Source organism: Microcebus murinus, chromosome 1 (genome assembly GCF_040939455.1).
Source record: "Microcebus murinus isolate Inina chromosome 1, M.murinus_Inina_mat1.0, whole genome shotgun sequence".
Lineage (NCBI taxonomy): Eukaryota > Metazoa > Chordata > Mammalia > Primates > Cheirogaleidae > Microcebus > Microcebus murinus.
Window position 1 is genome coordinate 43,733,985 of NC_134104.1, and position 20,901 is coordinate 43,754,885.

Here is a 20,901-nt window from a genome sequence, read left to right on the forward strand (position 1 = left end):
GTACCGCTATGGAAAGTAATATGTCAGGCAGGTGTGGGGGGAGGAGGGGATGGGTATATTCAAACCTAATGGGTGCAATGCATGGACATGCTTGGGCATGGACATGCTTGAAGCTCTGACTTGGGTGGGGCAAAGGTAATATACGTAACCTAAACATTTGAACCCTGTACTAGGTTAAAATTTTTAAAAAATAATGTATATTTTTGAATAATAGACACAAATATTTTAAGCTTGTTAAGGACTAACACTTTAAGTCATGTAGAAAACTAGAAAATCTCCACTGAAAAACCTTTCAACACATATTAATACAAAATCATACCTACATCTAACCTGCACAATTTTGTGACTGTTTTACTAAAAATAGAAGAGACATTATTAAAAGTAAAAGACCTAAACTATTTTCTCTAATGTTTTTGTTAATGACTCTATGACTTTTTTATTTCTCAGGCTGTAGATAATTGGATTTAAAAAAGGAATGATAACAGTGTAAAACAGAGAATCCATCATATCTTGATCATCAGATTGTGGTGAACGAGGGCGCACATACATGAAGAGAAGAGGGCCATAGTATAAAGACACAGATAAGAGATGAGCTCCACATGTAGAGAAGGCTTTCCTTATGCCTTTGACAGACTTCTTTTTTAAGATCGTAAAGAGAACAAGTGTATAAGAGACAAGAATAGTCAGAATAGTGAATACTTGAATTGAACCTGAGAAAACAAAAATGATTAGATAATTAATAGAAGGGTCAGTACAAGAAATCTTTAACAAAGGGATAATGTCACAGTAAAAGTGATGTATTATGTTGGAATTACAGAAGGTTAATCTGAACAAAAACCCTTCATGAATTATGGCATGAAGAAAGCCACCTAAAAATGACAAGACCAATAGATGGATGCATAGTTCATTGGTCATAATCACTGGATAAAGTAAAGGTTTGCATATGGCTACATAGCGATCATACGCCATTGCTGCCAAGAGAAAACATTCTGTGGTTACACTGATTGCCAAGGAAAAAAATTGTACCATGCATTCAGAGAGAGACATCATCTGACTCTTAGTTAAGAAGTTGACCAGCATGTTGGGGGTCACTGTGGATGATAACCAAGTGTCCACAAAGGCTAAATTTCCAAGGAATAAGTACATGGGGATGTGAAGGTGAGGGTCATTACAGATGAGAGTAATCAGGCCAAGGTTCCCCACGATGGTGATGAGATATATCACCAAGAATACCAAGAACAGGGTTATCTTCCACTCTGGTTGATGAGTAAGTCCTGTGAGAACAAACTCTGTCAGCAATGTTGCATTTTCCTTTTCCATGTCCTCACTTGGTATCCTCTGAAATAAAATGCAGTAACTGTAAATAATGTAAATATATATACACACACACATATATATTCACATATGTAATTACTATAAGTTGAAATTGGGAAAGGGAAATTGAAATAAAACCAAAGTCTTACCAGATTGCCTTTAATTTTATATTACTACTAAACTGTAGGAAACTAAAGGAGGGAAAATACAATTACTGTCATTCATTCAAAAAAAATGTATAGGATTTAACAGATTTAGAGAAAATGAGAGGCATTCTGATCATGTGCTAAATTTGTATTGATATGACTTATTATGATAAAGAAATCATTTATCATGTCTAGGACATGAATTCAGGGTCAAACAAAAAGATATTTGAAGGACCAAGATTTTTTTAAATCAGATATTTGGTAAGGTAGAAAGCAGGATGCAAGTAGGGGAAACTGGAGTCAGGAATACTAGTCCAGAAGCTGCTACTGTTTTCCACAAGTTCCCCCAAATAGATTACACGTCAGAATTGTTAGAAGGAGCTTGTTGTGTGAAATACAGATTACAGGGTAATTATTGTAGAAATAGACGTAGTGATACAAGAATGAGGCCTAGGAATCTTCATCTTGAAAATGATCCTCAAGTGATTCAAATGCATGTGAAGTGACTAGACCAAGAGTGATATGGCATTGTTGAAGTGATGAGGAGAACAAAGAGGTAGATACAAAAAATTCAGAATGTAAAGCTACTAGGAATGATGGCATATTAGATGTGAAGGAGATGCTTAGTGAAGAAGAGTTGAGTCACTTGGTTACTGGGTAGAAGTTCATTGAAAATTGAGATTGAGAACTTTGGTGCATTAGAAAAATATGGAAGAAGGGTCCTCTGAACAGTTAGGTGAGATATACTTAGTAGCACAAGTCTATTAAATCTTAATATAAAATGACCTTGGAGTTCTGGGAATAGTTGACAGCATCTTAATACAAAATGACCTTGGAGTTCTGGGAGTAGTTGACAGCATAGTTATAGATGATCTATCCATTGGAGAGTATACAAAACAAAGGGAAGAACAGCAAGGTAGATGCTTGAGGAAGTTATAGTAGACAGGTGAAAAAGTCAATAGAGTAGTACCCCTTTTTTGTAGTTTCACTTTCAATGGTTTAAGTTACCTGTGACTAACAACAGCCCAGAAACATCACATACAATAAGATATTTTGAGACTGAGAGGTCACATTGACGTAACTTTTATTATGCTATTTTGTTATATTTATTATATTTTATTATTAGCTATTATTAATATCTCATTTTGCCCAACTTATAAATTATACTTTATCACAAGTAGTATGTATAGTAAAAAACATAGTACAGAATACGTAGGGTTCTATAATATTCAAGGTTTTAGGCATCCACTGAGGGTCTTGGAATGTATGCCCTGCAAATAAGGGAGAGTACTGTATATGATGACAAACATATGATCCCCTTTTCTTCCACATGATTTTTGATGGTGAGCAGAGGCTACCACCCACTGTAGAAGCCAAGAAAATCTAGAAAGACATTTTCCCACTCCCCCTTGCACCTAGAATAAGGAGACTTGATCTATGTTTGCCCAGTCAATTCCACTGAAACTGGATTTGGAATACGGAAAGAGACCAAGACAGTTACAAGGTCAAAAGGGAACTTCGGTGGCACAAACAGCCAAGGCAGAAATACCAAAGCCCCAGCAAAAGCATCCTGTATCCACAACAATGACACTGACATTGTCAGTGCATTTGAAAGTCAGCAGCAGTAAAAGCAGCTTTCATTGAGTTCATTTTGGAAAATGATTCCTGCTGTTGATTAGCTATCCTGCTTCCTTTTTTTACTGCTCATTTTTCCAGCTGCTTCTTCAAATCATGGCAACTTTTCTGTGTTACAGACAATATCCATTCAATAAACTAATTTCATAATGCAAAAAAACCCTTACTCAAACTAAAGAATAGGGAGAGGCCAGAAAAGGATACCAAGCAGAGTGATCAGAAAAGCAGGAGGGATACTGAAAAGCTGAGTGTGTGGACATAGGAGAGGACAGGTCTTCAAGAAGGACAAAGTGGAGTACAGGACCACATGACAAAGTAAATGCCCTAGTAGAACAAGGAACAAACAGAGATCCTTGAGTGTGGAAATCAGGAAATATTTAGAGGCTTCCTTGGGAGCAGTTTCCATTTTGTGATAGAATTAAGGTCAGACAATAATGGGAATTAAATGGGTAACAAGTGACACAATAGTAAATGAAATAAGATGGAGCACTCATAGAAATGAGGAGAATAGTTGTCATTTGTCTGCTGCCATGGACAAATGTAAATATTTTTCTATAGAATTTTGACTAAAGTTGTCAAAGGGAGAAGAGAGGAATATATGCAGAGGAGAAATGGGACATTGAGGTGGAAAGGGAAACTTGGATGCGTGAAAAGAGAACAAGGAGGAAGAAAAATAGGTAGAGAATATCAAACACATATATGGATTAGTGTAGAAAAAACAAACCAAAGATGTGGGAGAAAGGAAACATTAGGGAAAGGCTGAAGACTAAATAAAGGGGAAAGCTCATAGGCTTGGGGGATAAATGTTTGTTTTAACCCCAGGATTCATTAAAAAAGTGTCAACCCTGGGATCTTTTGTTTTTCTGTTATTCAGAATTCCAAATTTATTTTCCTTTGGTGTTTCTGCATAAAAGAGAGATTTAATTTTAAATTTTACTATACAAACTTTGTGTTGTTCATAAGGATAGTAACTGTGCCTGAAACTTCTTTATATAATTAAAAGTTGTTTTATCTTTGTTTTTGCAATGATAGCTGACTTTCTCTAGGAATCTTACTGATATTACTACTTGAGAACATTTTTTGTCAACCAAATTTTTTAGCAAAATAAAATAAAGTCAAAAACTGTAACCTAATACAGCTTATATAAATAGCAAAGCCAATAATTTCAGTTGTTAAATGTATTTTTATTTGATATGGTTTCCTTTTATGAAATCCTAAATCACTAAATATCTGAAATTTTCAAATTCCATTTGTGTATGGGTACTTTATTAAGTCATAAATGTTGTAACTTATGAAGTAGTAAGCTGATCATCAGAGAGATATTTTCTGTATATTTTCCTGCTACATTTATATTTATGCATATTATTAGTATTTAATATATATAACACTAAATTAAATCATCATCACAAGTGGGTGAAAAGATATACAGCTAATATTTAGGTGACTTACCATAAATGTTTTATTCAGAATATATATTTAATTTGACAGAATACTGTTTTATATTTGAATCATCAGAAAGATTTATTATATAAGAATCAATATGACATACATATTTGAACCTCGTTTCATCTTATAAATTCATTATAGCTAGAGTAACAAGATAAAAAACATTGTTAAAGGGGAAAATCAGTCTTATAACTATTTTGCTTGTCTAGATTAAGCCATGAAAATAAAATATGCAGAAAATGTACTATTTCCTTTCCATTTCTCACCTGTCTTTTCTGGCATCTTACAAATCCAATCTAAGATTATTATAACTTTAAAGTATTTTTAACTTTTTATATAAAAGACAGTGAGTATAATAGAAATCATTTTCCTCTTACCTATATCTCCAAAGAAATTGTATAGATCCTTTAATAGTGTTAGGCTTTCTAAAGCACAAAAAATACAATAGCATAGGAATGCCAACAAAAAGATAGCAATTTCTTGCACAGCGATTCATTTCATGAGCTTCATTTCCCAAGCTCAGAAAAATGTTCTCTATATAAGTTTGCTTTGAACACAAGATTCAGCCAATGGTACAACTGTGTGCTTTTGCCAGAAGAGGAAGGAGGAGAAATCTGAAATTCCCCTAAGAGCACATGAAGAGTTCCTGTAGGAAGATAAAGTGAAGCTGTTCTACTGGACACTATGGATTTGGACATGTGTGAGAAGTTCAAATTGTCCCATAGGTCATTACAATCTTTGAAATGATAAACATCCATTAACTGTAGGCAGTTCTTTTACCAACTAAAATTACACTTGTTGCCACTATTTTCCACCACAGGTGCACTTGTTTTATGTCTAGGCAAACCTCAGTTTATACATATAAAATTTGTTGCTTTGAATACCTTGATTAGTATGGCCTTGTCTGAGCTAATCAAAACAAAATTTTAATATGGCCAAAGATCTAGATTTCTTTCAGGAGCCAACTCCAAGTAAAGTTGTCCTTCTTGTGCAAATTGCAGCTCAAATCCAGAGATGTACTAGCTCCCCAGCTTTCAGCTATTGAAATCCTACGAGGCAAATAGGGAGGAGTCCAGGAGAAACAAAGACAAAGGGCCACAGTGGAATGACTAAGGAAGTTGACCATCTTTTCTAGTTCTTATTTGTCATCCATACTTCTTCTTTGGTTTAGTGTTCAAATATTTTGCCCCTTTTAAAACTATATTCTGTTATTATTGAGTTCTAATATCTCTATATATTCTGGATACAATCTCTCTACCAAAGAGTGAAGACCAAAACAAATATAATCAGAAAGGAAAGAGGAGACATTAAAATGGATGCCTAAGATATAAAAGTATAATAAGGAATTGTTATGAAAAATTATATACCAACACAATAGATAGCCTAGAAGAAATGAATAAATTTGTGGAAACATACAATCTGCCCAGATTAAATGAAGAAGAAATAGAAAATCTGAACAGACCAATAAAGAACAAGAGGATTTAAGTTGTCACCAAAAATCTCCCAAAAAAGAGAAGCTCAGGATCACATGGTTTCATGGCTGAATTCTACCATTCAAAGACTATTTAATACCAATCCTTCTTAAAGTAGAGGAGATTCTCCTTGACTTTTTAAAAATTAAAATTAATTAATTAATAATAAAAGAGTGAATGAAAGGTATCTACTGAAGAGAAGTAAATGAATATATTTTTTAAGAGATGACATGATTGTACATATAGAAATCTAATGGAATATACCAAAAACTACTGAAACTAAATAATACATGAATGAGTTTTATTAAGATTCCAGAACACAAGATCAATATTCAAAAATCAATTGTATTGCTATAGACTAGTAATGAACATTCAGAAATTAAAATTTAAAATATTATGTACATTATTAATAAGCACATGAAAACTTAGGGATAAATATGACAAAAGATATACAGGAGGGTATTGAGGAAGCCAAGGATGTACCTGAGGCAGTAGCCACAGGCACCTGGGCAGTCCTGGCAGCCTCAAAGGGAGCTGCCACTGCCTAGGGACTGTAGGGGCCCTAGGGACCCCGGCTGAACAGCAGCCAGCCTGAGAGCTGATGCTGCCCTGGGTGAGTGACCTCTAATGGACCATACAGCCCAACAATCTGTGCACGGCGTGCAGCTGTGGCAAGACTTGTGCAATAGCCCTGTGTTCAACATGCACCTGGTCAAGGGCTGCCCAGCTGGGTTCATGCCAACAAACATATGAAAAAATTCTCAACATCTCTAATCATTAGAGAAATGCAAATCAAAAACACAATGAGATATCACTTAACTCCAGTGAAAATGGCTTTTATCCAAAAGTCCCAAAACAATAAATGTTGATGTGAATGTGGAGAGACAGGAACAATCATACACTGCTGGTAGGACTGCAAACTAGTACAACCTCTGTGGACAGTAATATGGAGATATTTCAAAGAACTACAAGAAGAAATACCATTTGGTGTAGCAATCCCATTACTGGGCATCTACCCAAAGGAAAAAGACATTCTATAAAAAAGACATCTGCATTCAAATGTTTAAAGCGGCACAATTCACAATTGCAAATATGTGGAAACAACCCAGGCGTCCATCAATATATGAGTGGATTAATAAAATGTGGTATATGTATACCATCGAGTTCTACTCAGCCACAAAAAACAATGGTGATATAGCACCTCTTGTATTATCTTTGATAGAGCTGGAGCCCATTCCGCTAAGTGAAATATCCTAAGAATGGAAAAACAAGCACCACATATACTCACCATTAAACTGGTATTAACTGATCAGCACTTATCTGCACATATAGTGGTAACATTAATCAGGTATTGGGCAGTTGGGAGGGGTGAAGAAGGGATGGGAATATTCATACCTAATGGGTGTGGTGTGCACCATCTGGGGGATGGACATACTTGAAACTCTGACTCAGGTGGGGCACAGGCAATATATGTAACCTAAACATTTGTACCGTAATATGCTAAAATAAAAATATAAAAAATTATTTTTTTTAAACAAAAACTATTAGGTGGTGGAAAAGTAATTGCTGTTTTAGCATTGTTGAAATTTGCTGTTTGGTATTGGAATACATTCCTAAATAAGTGTTGTTATGTTATATATTATTTTAATGTGCATTTCTCACTTTATGTTTTCTTGCTAATGACTTATTACTTGCTCTTTATTTTATATTTATTTTACACTACAGAAATGATATTAGACAAAAAGCAAATTTGAGTGATTTTTTTATTAGAGTTGAAAATGCTATGTAAAGCAGCAGAGATAACTCTCAACATCAGGACTGCATTTGGCCCAGGAACTGCTAACGAAAATTACAGTGCAGTGGTGGTTCAAGAAGTTTTGCAAAGGAGACAAGAGACTTGAAAATGAGGAGTGCAGTGTCCACCTATCAGAAGTTGACAACGATCAATTGAGAGCAATCATCAAAGCTGATTCTCTTACAATACATGAGAAGTTGCCAAAGAACTCAAAGTAGACCATTGTATATAGTCGGTTGTTCAGCATTTGAAGTAAATTGGAAAGGTGAAAAAGCTCAATAAGTGGGTGCCTCATAAGCTGACCAAAAATCAAAAAAATTGTTGTTTGGAAGTGTTACCTTCTCTTATACACAACAACAACAAACTATTTCTCAATCAGATTGTGACGTAGAACAAAAAGCAAATTTTGTTCTAAAAAGTGACCACCAGCTCAGTGGTTGGACTGAGAAGAAGCTCCAAAAAACTTCCCAAAGCAAAACTTCCACCAAAAAAAATTACATCTGACAAGTATCCTCAGCAAATCAATGAGATGCACCAAAAACGGCAATGCCTGCAGCCCACATTGGTGAACAGAAAGGGCCCAATTCTTCTCCACGACAATGCTGGACTGCACATCACCCAACCAATGCTTCAAAAGTTGAACGAACTGAGCTACAAAGTTTTGCCTCATCCGCGATATTCGCCAGACCTCTTGCCAACTGACTACCACTTCTTCAATCATCTCAACAACTTCTTGAAGGGAAAATGTTTCCACAAGCAGCAGGATGCAGAAAATGCTTTCCAAGAGTTCACTGAATCCCAAAGCATGGATTTTTACACTACAGGAATAAACAAACTTATTTCTCATTGGCAAAAATGTGTTGATTTTAAAGGCTTCTATTTTAATTGATAAAGATGTATTTGGGTCTAGTTTTAATGATTTAAAATTCATGGTCCAAAATTGCAATTACTTTTGCATGGACCTAAAGAGAAAAGATGGCTATCTTCTTTATTCATCCCACTGTGGTCCTTTGTCTTTGTTTTTCCTGAGCTCTTCCCCATTTTGCCTCATAGGATTTCAATCAGCTGAAAGCTAGGAGCTTTTGAGCTGCAATTTGCATGAGAAGGACAACATTACTTGGAGTTGACTCTTGAAAGAAATTTAGATCTTTGGCCACATTAAATTTATGTTTTGATTAGCTCGGACAAGGCCATACTAATCAAGGTACTCAAAGCAACAAATTTTATATATATAAACTAAGATTTTCTCGCACATATCAAAAGTGTCACCTGTGGTGGAAAATAGTGGCATAAAATGTAATTTCAGTTGGTAAAAGAACTGCCTACAGTTAATGGATGTTTGTCATTTCAAAGACTGTAATGACCTGTGGGACAATTTGTCCAAATCCACAGTGCCCAGTAGAAGAGCTTCTCTTTTTCTTCCTATAGGAAATCTTTAGATGCTCTTAGGGGAATTTCAGTTTTCCACTCCCTCTTCTTCTGGCAAAAGCACACACACAGTTGTACCATTCGTTGACTCTTATATTCAAAACAAACTTATATAAACAACATTTTGCTGAGCTTGGGAAATGAAGCTCACAATATAAATCATTGTGCAACAAATTGCAACCTTTGTTATTGGCATACATATGCTATTGTATTTTTTGTGTTTTAGAAAGCCTAATACTATTAAAGGATCTACACAATTTCTTTATGTTATGGGTAAGAGAGTTGGCTTCTATAATACTATCTTTTATATAGAAAGTTTAAAATGCTGTTTAATTTATAATAGTTTTAGATTGGATTTATAAGATGCCACAAAAGACAGGTGAGAAATGGAAAACAAATAGTACATTTTCTGTATATTTTATTTTCATGACTTAATCTGGACAAGCAAAATAGTTGTAAGACTTATTTTTCCCCTTTAACAATGTCTTTTTATTATCTTATTAATTTACCTATGATTAATTATAAGTTCTGATAAATTAAAAAGATGAATTATTTAAAACTAGGTTTAAAGATTTATGTCATAATGATTTTTATGTAAGTAATCTTTCTGATGAGTCCAATAAAAAACACCATTCTGTTGAATTACACATATGTTTTGAATAAAAATTTTAAGGTAAGTCACTTAAATATTAGCTCTTATATCCTTTTACGCACTCTGATATTTAATTTAGTATTATATATAAAAATAATAATGCATATACATATGTATATAGTAGGAAATATGCAGAAAATATCTCTCCAATGATCAATTAATTACTTCTCAAACTGCAGCATTTAATATTTAATAAGTACCCACACAAAACTTGAATTTGAAAATTTTCAGATATTTAGTGATTTAAGATTACATAAAAGGAAGCCCTATCAAATAAAAATACATTTAACTATGGATATTATTGGCTTTGCCATTTATAGCCTGTATCTAGTTCTAGTCTTTTACTTTGTTTTATTCAGCTAAAAAAATGTGTGAACAAAGAATGTTCTCAAGTAGTAAAATCAGTAAGATTCCTAGAGAAAGTCCTTGTTAAAACATCACAACAATGTTATATCCTTTTACTCTGAGATCCAGCAAAATAAAAAAATAAATGTTATATCCTTGCAAAAAGAAAGACAAAAAGATAAAGTAACTCATAAATACATAAAGAAGTTTAGGGCAGTGCTAGTATCCTTATGAACAACACAAAGTTTGTATAGTAAAATTTAAAATGAAATCTCTCTTTTATGCAGAAACACCAAAGGAAAATAAATTTGGAATTCTGAATAACAGAAAAAGAAAAGGATACCAGGGTTAACATCTTTTAATAAATTCTGGGGTTAAAACAGATATTTATCCCCCAAGCCTATGAGCTTTCCTCTTTATTTAGTCTTCAGTCTTTCCCTAATGCTTCCTTTCTCCCACGTCTTTGGTTTGTCTTTTCTACACTAATCCATATATGTGATATCCTCTACCTCTTTTTCTTCCTCCTTGTTCTCTTTTCACGCATCCAAGTTTCCCTTTCCACCTCAATGTCCCATTTCTCCTCTGCATATATTCCTCTCTTCTCCCTTTGACAACTTTAGTCAAAATTGTATAGAAAAATATTTACATTTGTCCATGGCAGCAGACAAATGACAACTATTCTCCTCATTTCTTAGAGTGCTCCATCTTATTTTATTTACTATTGTGTCACTTGTTACCCATTTAATTCCCATTATTGTCTGACCTTAATTCTATCACAAAATGGAAACTGCTCCCAAGGAAGCCTCTAAATACTTCCTGATTTCCACACTCAAGGATCTCTGTTCGCTCCTTGTTCTACTAGGGCATTTACTTTGTCATGTGGTCCTGTACTCCACTTTGTCCTTCTTGAAGACCTGTCCTCTCCTATGTCCACACACTCAGCTTTTCAGTATCCCTCCTGCTTCTCTGATCACTCTGCTTGGTATCCTTTTCTGGCCTCTCCCTATTCTTTAGTTTGAGTAAGGACTTTGTTTGCATTATGAAATTAGTTTATTGAATGGATATTGTCTGTAACACAGAAAAGTTGCCATGATTTGAAGAAGCAGCTGGAAAAATGGGCAGTAAAAGAAGGAGGCAGGACAGCTAGTCAACAACAAAAATCATGTCCCAACATGAGCTCAATGAAAGCTAGTTTTACTGCTGCTAATTTTCAGATACCCTAACTGACAATGTCAGTGTCATTGTTGGTGATGCAGGGTGCATTTCCTGGAGTCTTGATATTTCTGTCTTGGCTGTTTTTGCCACCAAAGTTCTCTTTTGACTTTGTAACTATCTCTCTCACTTTTCATAGTCCAAATCTAGTTTGGGTGGATTTGACAAAGCAAACATAGATCAAGTCCCCTTAGTCTAGGTTCAAGGGTGATGGAAAATTCTTTCTAAGTTTTTTGGCTCCTAGAATGCATGATAGTTTTGATTACCACCAATAATCACTCAGTAGAAAAGGGGAGCATCTATTGGTCATCTAGTAAGTGACACATGCAGTATTGCCCCCTTATTTGCAGGGCATCCCTTCTAAGACCCCCTTGTGAATGCCTGAAATCTTGAATATTACTGAACCCTACATATTCTACACTATGTTTTTCTAATGCATACTACTTGTGATAAAGTATAATTTATAAGTTGGCACAGTAAGATATTAACAACAATAACTAATAAAATACAACAATTATAACAGTATACTCTAATAAAAGTTATGTCAATGTGACCTCTCTGTCGCAAAATATCTTATCGTTTGTAGTATTTTGAGACTGCAGTTGGTCGTGGAGAACTGAAACCATGGAAAGCAAAGGGGCACTACTATATCCACATTTTTTACCTCTCTAATAAAACTTCCACAAGTGTTATCTTCTTCCCTTTGTTTTGTATACTGTGCAATGGATGGGTCATCTATAACTATGCTTTCAACTAATCCCATGACTCCAAGGCCATCATATTTTTTAAGATTTAATAGACTTGTGCTACTCAATACATTTCACCTAACTGTTCAGAGGATCCTTCTTCTGTATTTTGCCAATGCACCTAAGTTCTCAATCACAATTTTTGATGATCTTCTACCCAGAAACCAAGTGACTTAACTCTGCTTCCCTAACTATCCTCTCCATATCTAATATGTCATCATAACTAGTGACTCTATATTCTGAATTCTTTGAATCTGTCTCTTTGTTCTCCTCATCTCTTCTAATGCCGTATCACTCATGGTCTAATCACTTCACATTCATTTGAATCACTTGGGGAACCTTTTCAAAATTAAGAATCCTATGTTCCATTCTTGCATAATACTACTGTGTCTATTTCTACAGTGTTACCTTGCAATCTATATGTCTCACAATCAACTCCCCCAGACAATACTGATGTGTAATCTGTTTTTTAAGGAAACCCTGCAAAATAGTAGCAGCTACCTGATTAGTATTAATGACTACCTTTTCCCCTACTTGCAGCCTATTTCCTATACCACCAAATATTTGATTAAAAAAATCTCATAATGCCACTCCCCATTTGAAAATTTTTCACTTTTCTATTGCCTAAGAATTAAAGCTCAAGATCCTTAACATGGTATTGAATTCCTTTATTAATCCTCTTAACCCTGAATCCATGTCCCAGACACAGGATTTTCTTCCCATGTTCGATCGTGTCCTCACAAATTTAGCACATGCCCAGAATGCCTCTCCTTTTCTCTAACACTGTTAAATCCTGCATTTTCTGAAAGGGAAATAATTGTATTTTCTTTCCTTTCCTCTACTTCCAAAATATAGTTTCCTCCAGTTTAGTAGTATTAAATAAAATTAAAAGGAAATCTGATAAGAATTTGGTTTTATTTCAACTCCCCTCTCCTACTTTCAACTTATAGTAATTAATAATGCATGATGAATATATATTTTCATATTTACTGCATTTTATTTCAGAGAACACCAAGTGAGGACATGGAAAAGGAAAACACAACATTGCTGGCACAATTTATTCTCACAGGCCTTACTCATCAGCCAGAGTGGAAAATCACCCTGTTCCTACTATTCTTAGTGATATATCTCATCACCATTGTGGGGAACCTTGGTCTGATTACTCTCATCTGGAATGACCCTCACCTTCACATCCCCATGTATTTATTTCTTGGGACTTTAGCCTTTGTGGATACTTGGTTATCATCCACAGTGACCCCCAACATGCTGGTCAACTTCTTAACCAAGAGTCAGATGATGTCTCTCTCTGAATGCATGGTACAATTTTTTTCCTTTGCAATCAGTTTAACCACAGAATGTTTCCTCTTGGCAGCAATGGCGTATGATCGATATGTAGCCATATGCAAACCTTTACTCTATCCAGTGATTATGACCAATGCACTGTGCATCCGGCTATTAGTCTTGTCATTCTTCGGTGGCTTTCTTCACGCAATAATTCATGAAGGGTTTTTATTCAGATTAACCTTCTGTAATTTGAACATAATACATCACTTTTACTGTGACATTATCCCATTGTTAAAAGTTTCTTGTACTGACTCTTCTATTAATAATCAACTGGTTTTTATTTTCTCAGGTTCAATTCAAGCGTTCACCATTCTGACTGTTCTTGTCTCTTATACATTTGTTCTCTTTACAGTCTTAAAAAAAAAGTCTGTCAAAGGCATAAGGAAAGCCTTCTCCACCTGTGGAGCTCATCTCTTATCTGTGTCTTTGTACTATGGCCCTCTTCTCTTCATGTATGTGCTCCCTGCATCTCCACAAGCTAATGATCAAGACATGATAGACTCTCTATTTTACACTGTTATAATTCCTTTCTTAAATCCACTTATCTATAGCCTGAGAAATAAGCAAGTAATAGACTCATTGAAAAAAACATTAAAGAGAAAAGTTTAGGTCTTGTAGTAATATCTTTTCTCTTTTTGGTAAACCAGTCACAAAATTTTGCAGGTTAGATGTTGGTATAATTTTGTACATGTTGAATGTTTTTTGTGATTGTAATTGTCTTAGCTTTTTAATGACTTGAAGCATTAGTGTTTAATAAACTTAAAATATTTTTATCTATTTGAAACCATACATGAAATTTCAAACATGTGTTCCTCTTGTACTAGAATTTTTAACACAGAAAACAAAGAAAAACATTTTACAAGTTATATGTTCTTCGTGTGACCTTATAAATACAAGTATTTATCAGGTAAAATTGGTAAAATTGTGTAGTTCTTCTGAAAATAACTTGAGTATGATAAATTCTACAATGAACAGAGCTGTATAGCCTGGATACTCATATCACATATACCCTATATTGGTTGTAGGTTTCTGTCTGGGTGAGAAGAGCAAAATCCCAGGAATTTTGTTATCTAGCAAATCCTACTGGCACCTGGGACTGACTGATCTCAGAGAGAAGCTATTCAATTTTAATAAAAGAATATAAAATAGAAATACTTAAAACAAATATCATTATTCTTTATATCTGGAGGTCCAGTACACAGGCTTAGATCAGGTCATTTGTTCTTGTTTTGTTCCTCTGAGAGATACGTGTGCTCCCTAGGGAAGAGAGTAAAGGGATGACAATCCAGCTGCTTTTATTCTTTCACCTGAGAGAATCCATAGTATTGCCTGTGTCTTTAGTTTGTTCAGTTTTATTGCTCATGTTATGCCCCTTTACTAATGTTTTCATGTCAATTACCTATTTTTTGTGTTATCATTCGCTGTTATGACCCAAAGACTATATTGGTAATATAAGCAACCAGTGTCTCTTTTTTTCTGCCACTTTCTAGGTCTGATTTCCTAATTAGCCTTCTTTCTTGAATGAAAGTAGATGTGAAACTATGAATATATGGTCAGTTATATAATCTGTCAAGTCCTACTCTAGGTTGGGTGAGTATGGAAGGGGCAATTGGGAGCTTCTCAGAAATTCAGACTCCTTCTGCAGCCTTCTCTCGTACATGTCTAGGGTACAGATTCCTTTTCTTTGGTTTGTCTTTCACTACAATCTCAACTACTTTATATTTTTCTGAAATAGAAAAAAGTCCCTAGTCCCTTAGTGTGATCCCATTCTTCTTTTATAGATATATTCCCTTTAGTAAATAATTTTTGTCACGTAAGTCGGATGTTAAAGGAAAGGTAAATTATACACTTGTGCAAAGCCTGCATTTAGAGTAGATATTCTGTTTCTTTTAAAAAGAAACTGCATATAATTACATTTAAAAAGAGATACATATATATTATATAATGAATATTTTTGTATAAATTATAATATTCTATTAATATGTTCACCCAGTCTTCTGGCACACTACTGTTGTTTAATTTAAACCTATCCCATTGAAACACTAATAACATGATAGAAGTATCTCAGTTATTTAAAGTATTAAGAATTAAAGTGCATTCATTCCTTAATCTGGAGATTTAAAAGAACGTATGGTTTCCCTGTCTTTATATATATACACATATATACATATTTTTCTCAGCATTTTATAATACTTTCTAATATTTAGAAAATTGCCGATATAATCATACTAGACTATGTTGAAAGAAATAATGTAATTAGGAATTATAGAAAAAGTAACAACCACCAATCAAAAGTAGAACAGTAACTTTTAGAGTATGGGTTGTTAACTAGCTATGTTAGAATCTTAACTATTATGCATATTGGGCGCCTATCAGAACCTCTTTTGTCTAGACCTCTTTTTCTAGACTTTTTTTTGTTTGTTTCTGATAAAACAAAGTTTCCCAAACTTTAGTAGGCATAGTAATCACCTGGAGAGCTTGTGAAAACATATTAATAGGTTGATAAGTTCCATCAATAGAATTTCTGATTCAGCAATGTTGATGCTCTTGGTTTGGGAGCACACTTAGGGAACAGTTGTTTTTAAATAATCAGTTAAGCAAAATTTTTCTCATTCAGATTATTTAGAGACCAGCAAAAATAGAATTTCTACACATCCTATATTGATTACTTAAACAACACTATACAAATATTCTAAAGTTTTCCATCCTGTGCTTTGTACCTTTGTCCTTATTTGGGTCAGGTGGTAGCAGAATTCAATAGGACATCTGTTTCAAAGGTTGAAATACTATGGTGTTTTTTATTTCTTTTTCATGAGAAAGAAGACCAATAGTAATGATTGCAAATCAAATTATATAGTCACATATCAATAAGGTGAAGGGGAAGGCCCTCTGTTGTTTAGAAAAAAAAGCTGTGAAGATGAATCAACCTTTGAATAATTATTCTCTAAAATTTTCTTATGGAAGTTGTTCCAAGTGCTATAATAATGTGATGTTTACATCATGTTAGAAGAAATCTTCTAAGTTAAACCTATTTCAGGGCAATAGCTAAACAGTGGCATCAAGGTATTTTCCTCTACTTTTCAAAAAAAATAAATAAGTTCACTGAATTTATAGTGAGTGTTTATATTAGGGCTCTCCAGAGAAAAAGAATCAATAGAAATATATGCATGTGTGTGTATGCGTGTATACATATATATAAGAATATAAATTAACTATATATACACACATATATGTTTTTATATGTGTGTGTGTATATATATATGTATGCATATGTATATATATATATATAGAGAGAGAGAGAGAGAACAAGAGAGAAAGAGTATATGAAAGGGATTAATTTATTATAAGATATTTGCCCATGCTATTATGGAGTCTAAAAAAAAATCCCACAATCTGGAATCTTCAAGCTGGAGACCCAAGAAAGCAACAATTTGAGAGCCCTAGAGTTGATGGTACAGATTCCTGCCTAAATCGGAGGGCCTGATAACTAGGAGCACCAAAGGCAGAAGAAGAATCATGATCCAGTTCAATCAGTAAGGAAGACCGTAAATTCAAACTTCCTCTGCCTTTTTGTTCTATTCATGCCCTCAATGGATGGGATGAATCCCATCCACATTGGGGAATAGCATCTTATTTACTCAATTAGCACAATCATTTTTTTCTTTGCCTGTTGATTCAGAGGGATGAGAAGATCAAAGTGGCCAGGTGGCAGTCTTAACTTCCAATTCAATGGAATCATGGGGTGTGTCCTAGAATAAACATTCCCCTTTTGAACCTAAGCCTTTTAGGCCAGCAGAGCATAAAAGTGCAAGAACAATAAACAAATTTTGCTAGTGGGTCACTAGAGGTAATAAGTGGTCTCAATCCCAGTTCGAGCATTTCCATCTATAGGCCTGGGAATCCTGCCTATGAGAGAAACAGCACCATATATTAGAAGATAATTGAGACGATATACAGCCTTCTAAAGAATCTTGCTCCAGCCTGCAAAGTATTGTCACCTAGTTGGTACTGTAAATGAGTCTTAAATTCATTCCATGGTTCTACTATACTGGCTGTTTCAGGATGGTGCAGAACATAATAATACGGTAAGATCAGTGAATTCCATGAACATAATCACATTTCTCCAATTCATTTGCTGTGAAGTGAGCTCCTTGATCAGAACAAAGGCTATGTGGGATATCATAACAATTAATAAGAAATTCTGAAAGTCCATGGATAGTAGCTTTCACAAAAGCATTGTGAATTGGGAAGGCATTTCTGTATCGAGAGTCAGTATCTATTCTACTAGAAACAAAACACTGCCATGATAAAAAGCAATCCAAGTGTAATCAATATGCCAGTTAGTTGAATGGTGACTCAGTATTGGCTTCTTTTTCCTGGTAAATTTGACACTTGGCAATGGCCCTAGATGGGTCAGCTTTGGTAAGTGGAAGCCTATGTTGCTGAGCCCATGAATAATCTCAATTGCTACCAAAATGGTCACTTGTGGCCAATTGATATCTAAAGAATGATCATCCTATCCTCTCAATTATTATTACTATTATTATTTTTGGAGACAGATCTCATTCTTTTGCCCTGGCTAGAGTGCCATGGCATCAGCGTAGCTCACAGCAACCTCAAATTCCTGAGCTTACTTGATTCTCCTGCCTCAGCCTCCCAAGTAGCTGGGACTACAGATGTGCACCAACTTGCCTGGCTAATTTTTTCTATTTTTAGTAGAGATGGGGTATCTTGCTCTTATGCAGGCTTTTCTCAAATTCCTGACCTCAAGTGATTCTCTCACATTGGCCTCTCAGAGTGCTAGGATTACAGGCATGAGCCACCATGCTTGCTCTCCTCTTGATTATTAACAGCCTCCACTACTGTGATAACCCTTTGGTGAACACTCACATGAGCTACAAACATTGTCCTAGCTCATTTGTGCTCCTATAAGAGAAGACCGCAGATTGTGCAATTTATATTTTTAAAGAACCCAGAAATTTACTTCTTTATGGGTCTAAAGGCTTGGAAGTTCAAGATCAAGGTGCCATCAGGTTTGATTGTCTGAGGACTTCTCTCTGCTTCTCTATGCACCTTATTGCTGCATCCTCTGGTGGGGAGGAAAGCTGTGTCCCCATATGGTAGAATGCAGAAGGACAAGTGAACCAAATGCTGTGTGAAGCCTCTTTATAAGGGTTTTGATATAATTCAAAAGGGAAGTAGCCCTCATGACCTAATCACCTCTTAAAGGCAACATCTCTTAATATCATCACATTAGCTATAAATTTTGACACTTGAATCTTGGAGGGAACACATTTAAACCATGGCATTCTGTCCACAACCCTCCCAAAATTCATATCCTTCTCTGGTGCAAAATGCAATCATTCCATCCCAACAGCCCAAAAAGTTTTAACTCATTCCAGTATCAAATAAAAAATGTAGAATCTCATCTAGGTATCATCTAAATCAGATATAGATGAGACCCAAAGATATGTTTCATTCTGAGAAAAATTGCTTTACAGCTGTAAACCCATGAAATCAAACAAGCCACATGCTTTCAAAATACAATGGTGGGACAGGCACAGGACAGACATTTCTATTACAAACAGGAGAAACAGGAAAGAAAAAAAATATGTAACAGGTCTCAAGTAATGCCAAAGCCCAACAGGGCAAACAACACTAACTATTAAAAATTGTTTATAACCTTTGATTCCATGTCTCATCTTCCAAAAACAGTAGGTAGATATTGGGTCCCAAGAATCCAAGGAACCCCACCCTCATACCTTTTCTGGGTGCAGCCCACACCACATCTCTCATGGGCTAGAGTCAGTGCCTACAGTTCTCCCTGGCTAACATGGTATGCTGGGGGCTATACAGGTCTAGGGCCTTGGAGGCAGCCCTACCTCCACAAATATGCTGGGAATTGCCCTAGTGGAGCTCTGTGGGGTGGTTCTGTCCCTGAGATGGGTCGATGCTGGGCCCAAAGTTTCTCTGAGGCATCCTTTGAAATGTAGGTGGAGGAAGCCATTCCTCCACAGTTGTTGCACTCTGGATGCCTGCAGAATTAGCACCACATGGACATTGCCAAGGTTACTGCCTGTGCCTTTGGGGGAAGTAGCTCAGCTTGCACCTGGGACCACCTGAACCATAGCTGGAGTGGCTGAGGCACACTCTACCAGAATTCAGGGAGCATAAACTAGAAGTACCCTTGGGCAATGAGCCCCAATATATCACAAGTGCACTGGGTGCCTATTTGGAAACCACTCTGCCCTCAAGGCCTTGGCACTCTGGACCTATTATGAGCATTGGCAGCCTCAAAGATCTCTGAAATGCCTTCTCAGCCATTCTCCCATTGTCTTGATGAATAATACCTAACTGTCTTCTATCCAAACTAGTCTCCTTAATAAATAGTCACTTGGCCACACTTTGGGTTTTCTCTCCAAAATATGCATTTTATTCCTTACATGGTCAAGCTAAGAATTTTCTGAATCTTTATGTTCTGCTTCCCTTTAATTATTAATTGCATTTTAAATAGTTTCACTCCAACTGTATTTGACTATAAGCAATTAAATGAATCCATTCAGCACCCTCAACACTTTGCTGCTTCAAGGTTTCTCTCACCAAATTTCCAAGTTCTTTACTCTTAAATTCTGCTTTTTGCAAAGTCATAGGACACAGAAACAATTTAGGCAAGGTTTTGCTACTTTATAATAAGGTTGGCCTTTCCTCTAATTTCCAATAAAATATTCCTCATTTCCATATAAGACATCATCAGAATATTCATTATTACCCATGTTTCTACACCGTGTTCATGACCACTTAAGTAATCTATAAGAAGACTGATGCTTTCTCTACAGCTGTCTCTTCTCCTGAGTTCTAACCAGAATCACCCTGAGTGCTCCATTCAGGATTTTTCCAGTATCACTTAGAAACTGTTCCCATTAACCAGTTCCAAAGCCACTTCCACATTTTAGTGATTTGTTATAACAGCACACCACTATTTGGTACCAATTTCTGCCTTAGACCACTTGTGCTGGCTATAACAGAATACCAGAGACTGGGTAATATATAAAGAAAGGAAATTTATTTTCCTATAGTTCTGGAGGCTGGGCAGTTCAAACTCAAGGCTGTTTGGGTTGTCTGATGGGGGTCCAGTGCATGATTCCAAGATGATGCCTTGGACACTCCACGTAGGGGGAGGAACCCTGTGTCCTCACATGGCCAAAAGCAGAAGAGCAAGCAAACTGAATGCTGCATGAAGCTTTGCTATAAGGGCTTTCAGCACAGTCAAAAGGAAAGAATCCCTTATGATGTAATGATCCCTAAAAGTCCCCCCTCTTTTTTCATGATATTTTACAATACAACTTTATAGCACTCTTCTCAATGA

At 35.5% G+C, this 20,901-nt stretch overlaps 2 protein-coding genes across 2 annotated transcripts; one reads left to right on the top strand and one right to left on the bottom strand.

Annotated features, from left to right (window-relative positions):
- Positions 1-390: 390 nt before the first annotated feature.
- Positions 391-1,374, bottom strand: LOC105872747 (olfactory receptor 5H8-like). The gene has a single exon (XM_012767012.3). The coding sequence runs from the start codon at positions 1,318-1,320 to the stop codon at positions 391-393; it is 930 nt and encodes a 309-aa protein (XP_012622466.2). The 5' UTR covers positions 1,321-1,374.
- Positions 1,375-13,193: 11,819 nt separating this feature from the next.
- LOC105872741 (olfactory receptor 5H2-like) lies at positions 13,194-14,144 on the top strand. The gene has a single exon (XM_012767005.3). It carries the CDS (start codon positions 13,215-13,217, stop codon positions 14,142-14,144), a length of 930 nt encoding a protein of 309 aa, XP_012622459.3. The 5' UTR covers positions 13,194-13,214.
- Positions 14,145-20,901: the final 6,757 nt, after the last annotated feature.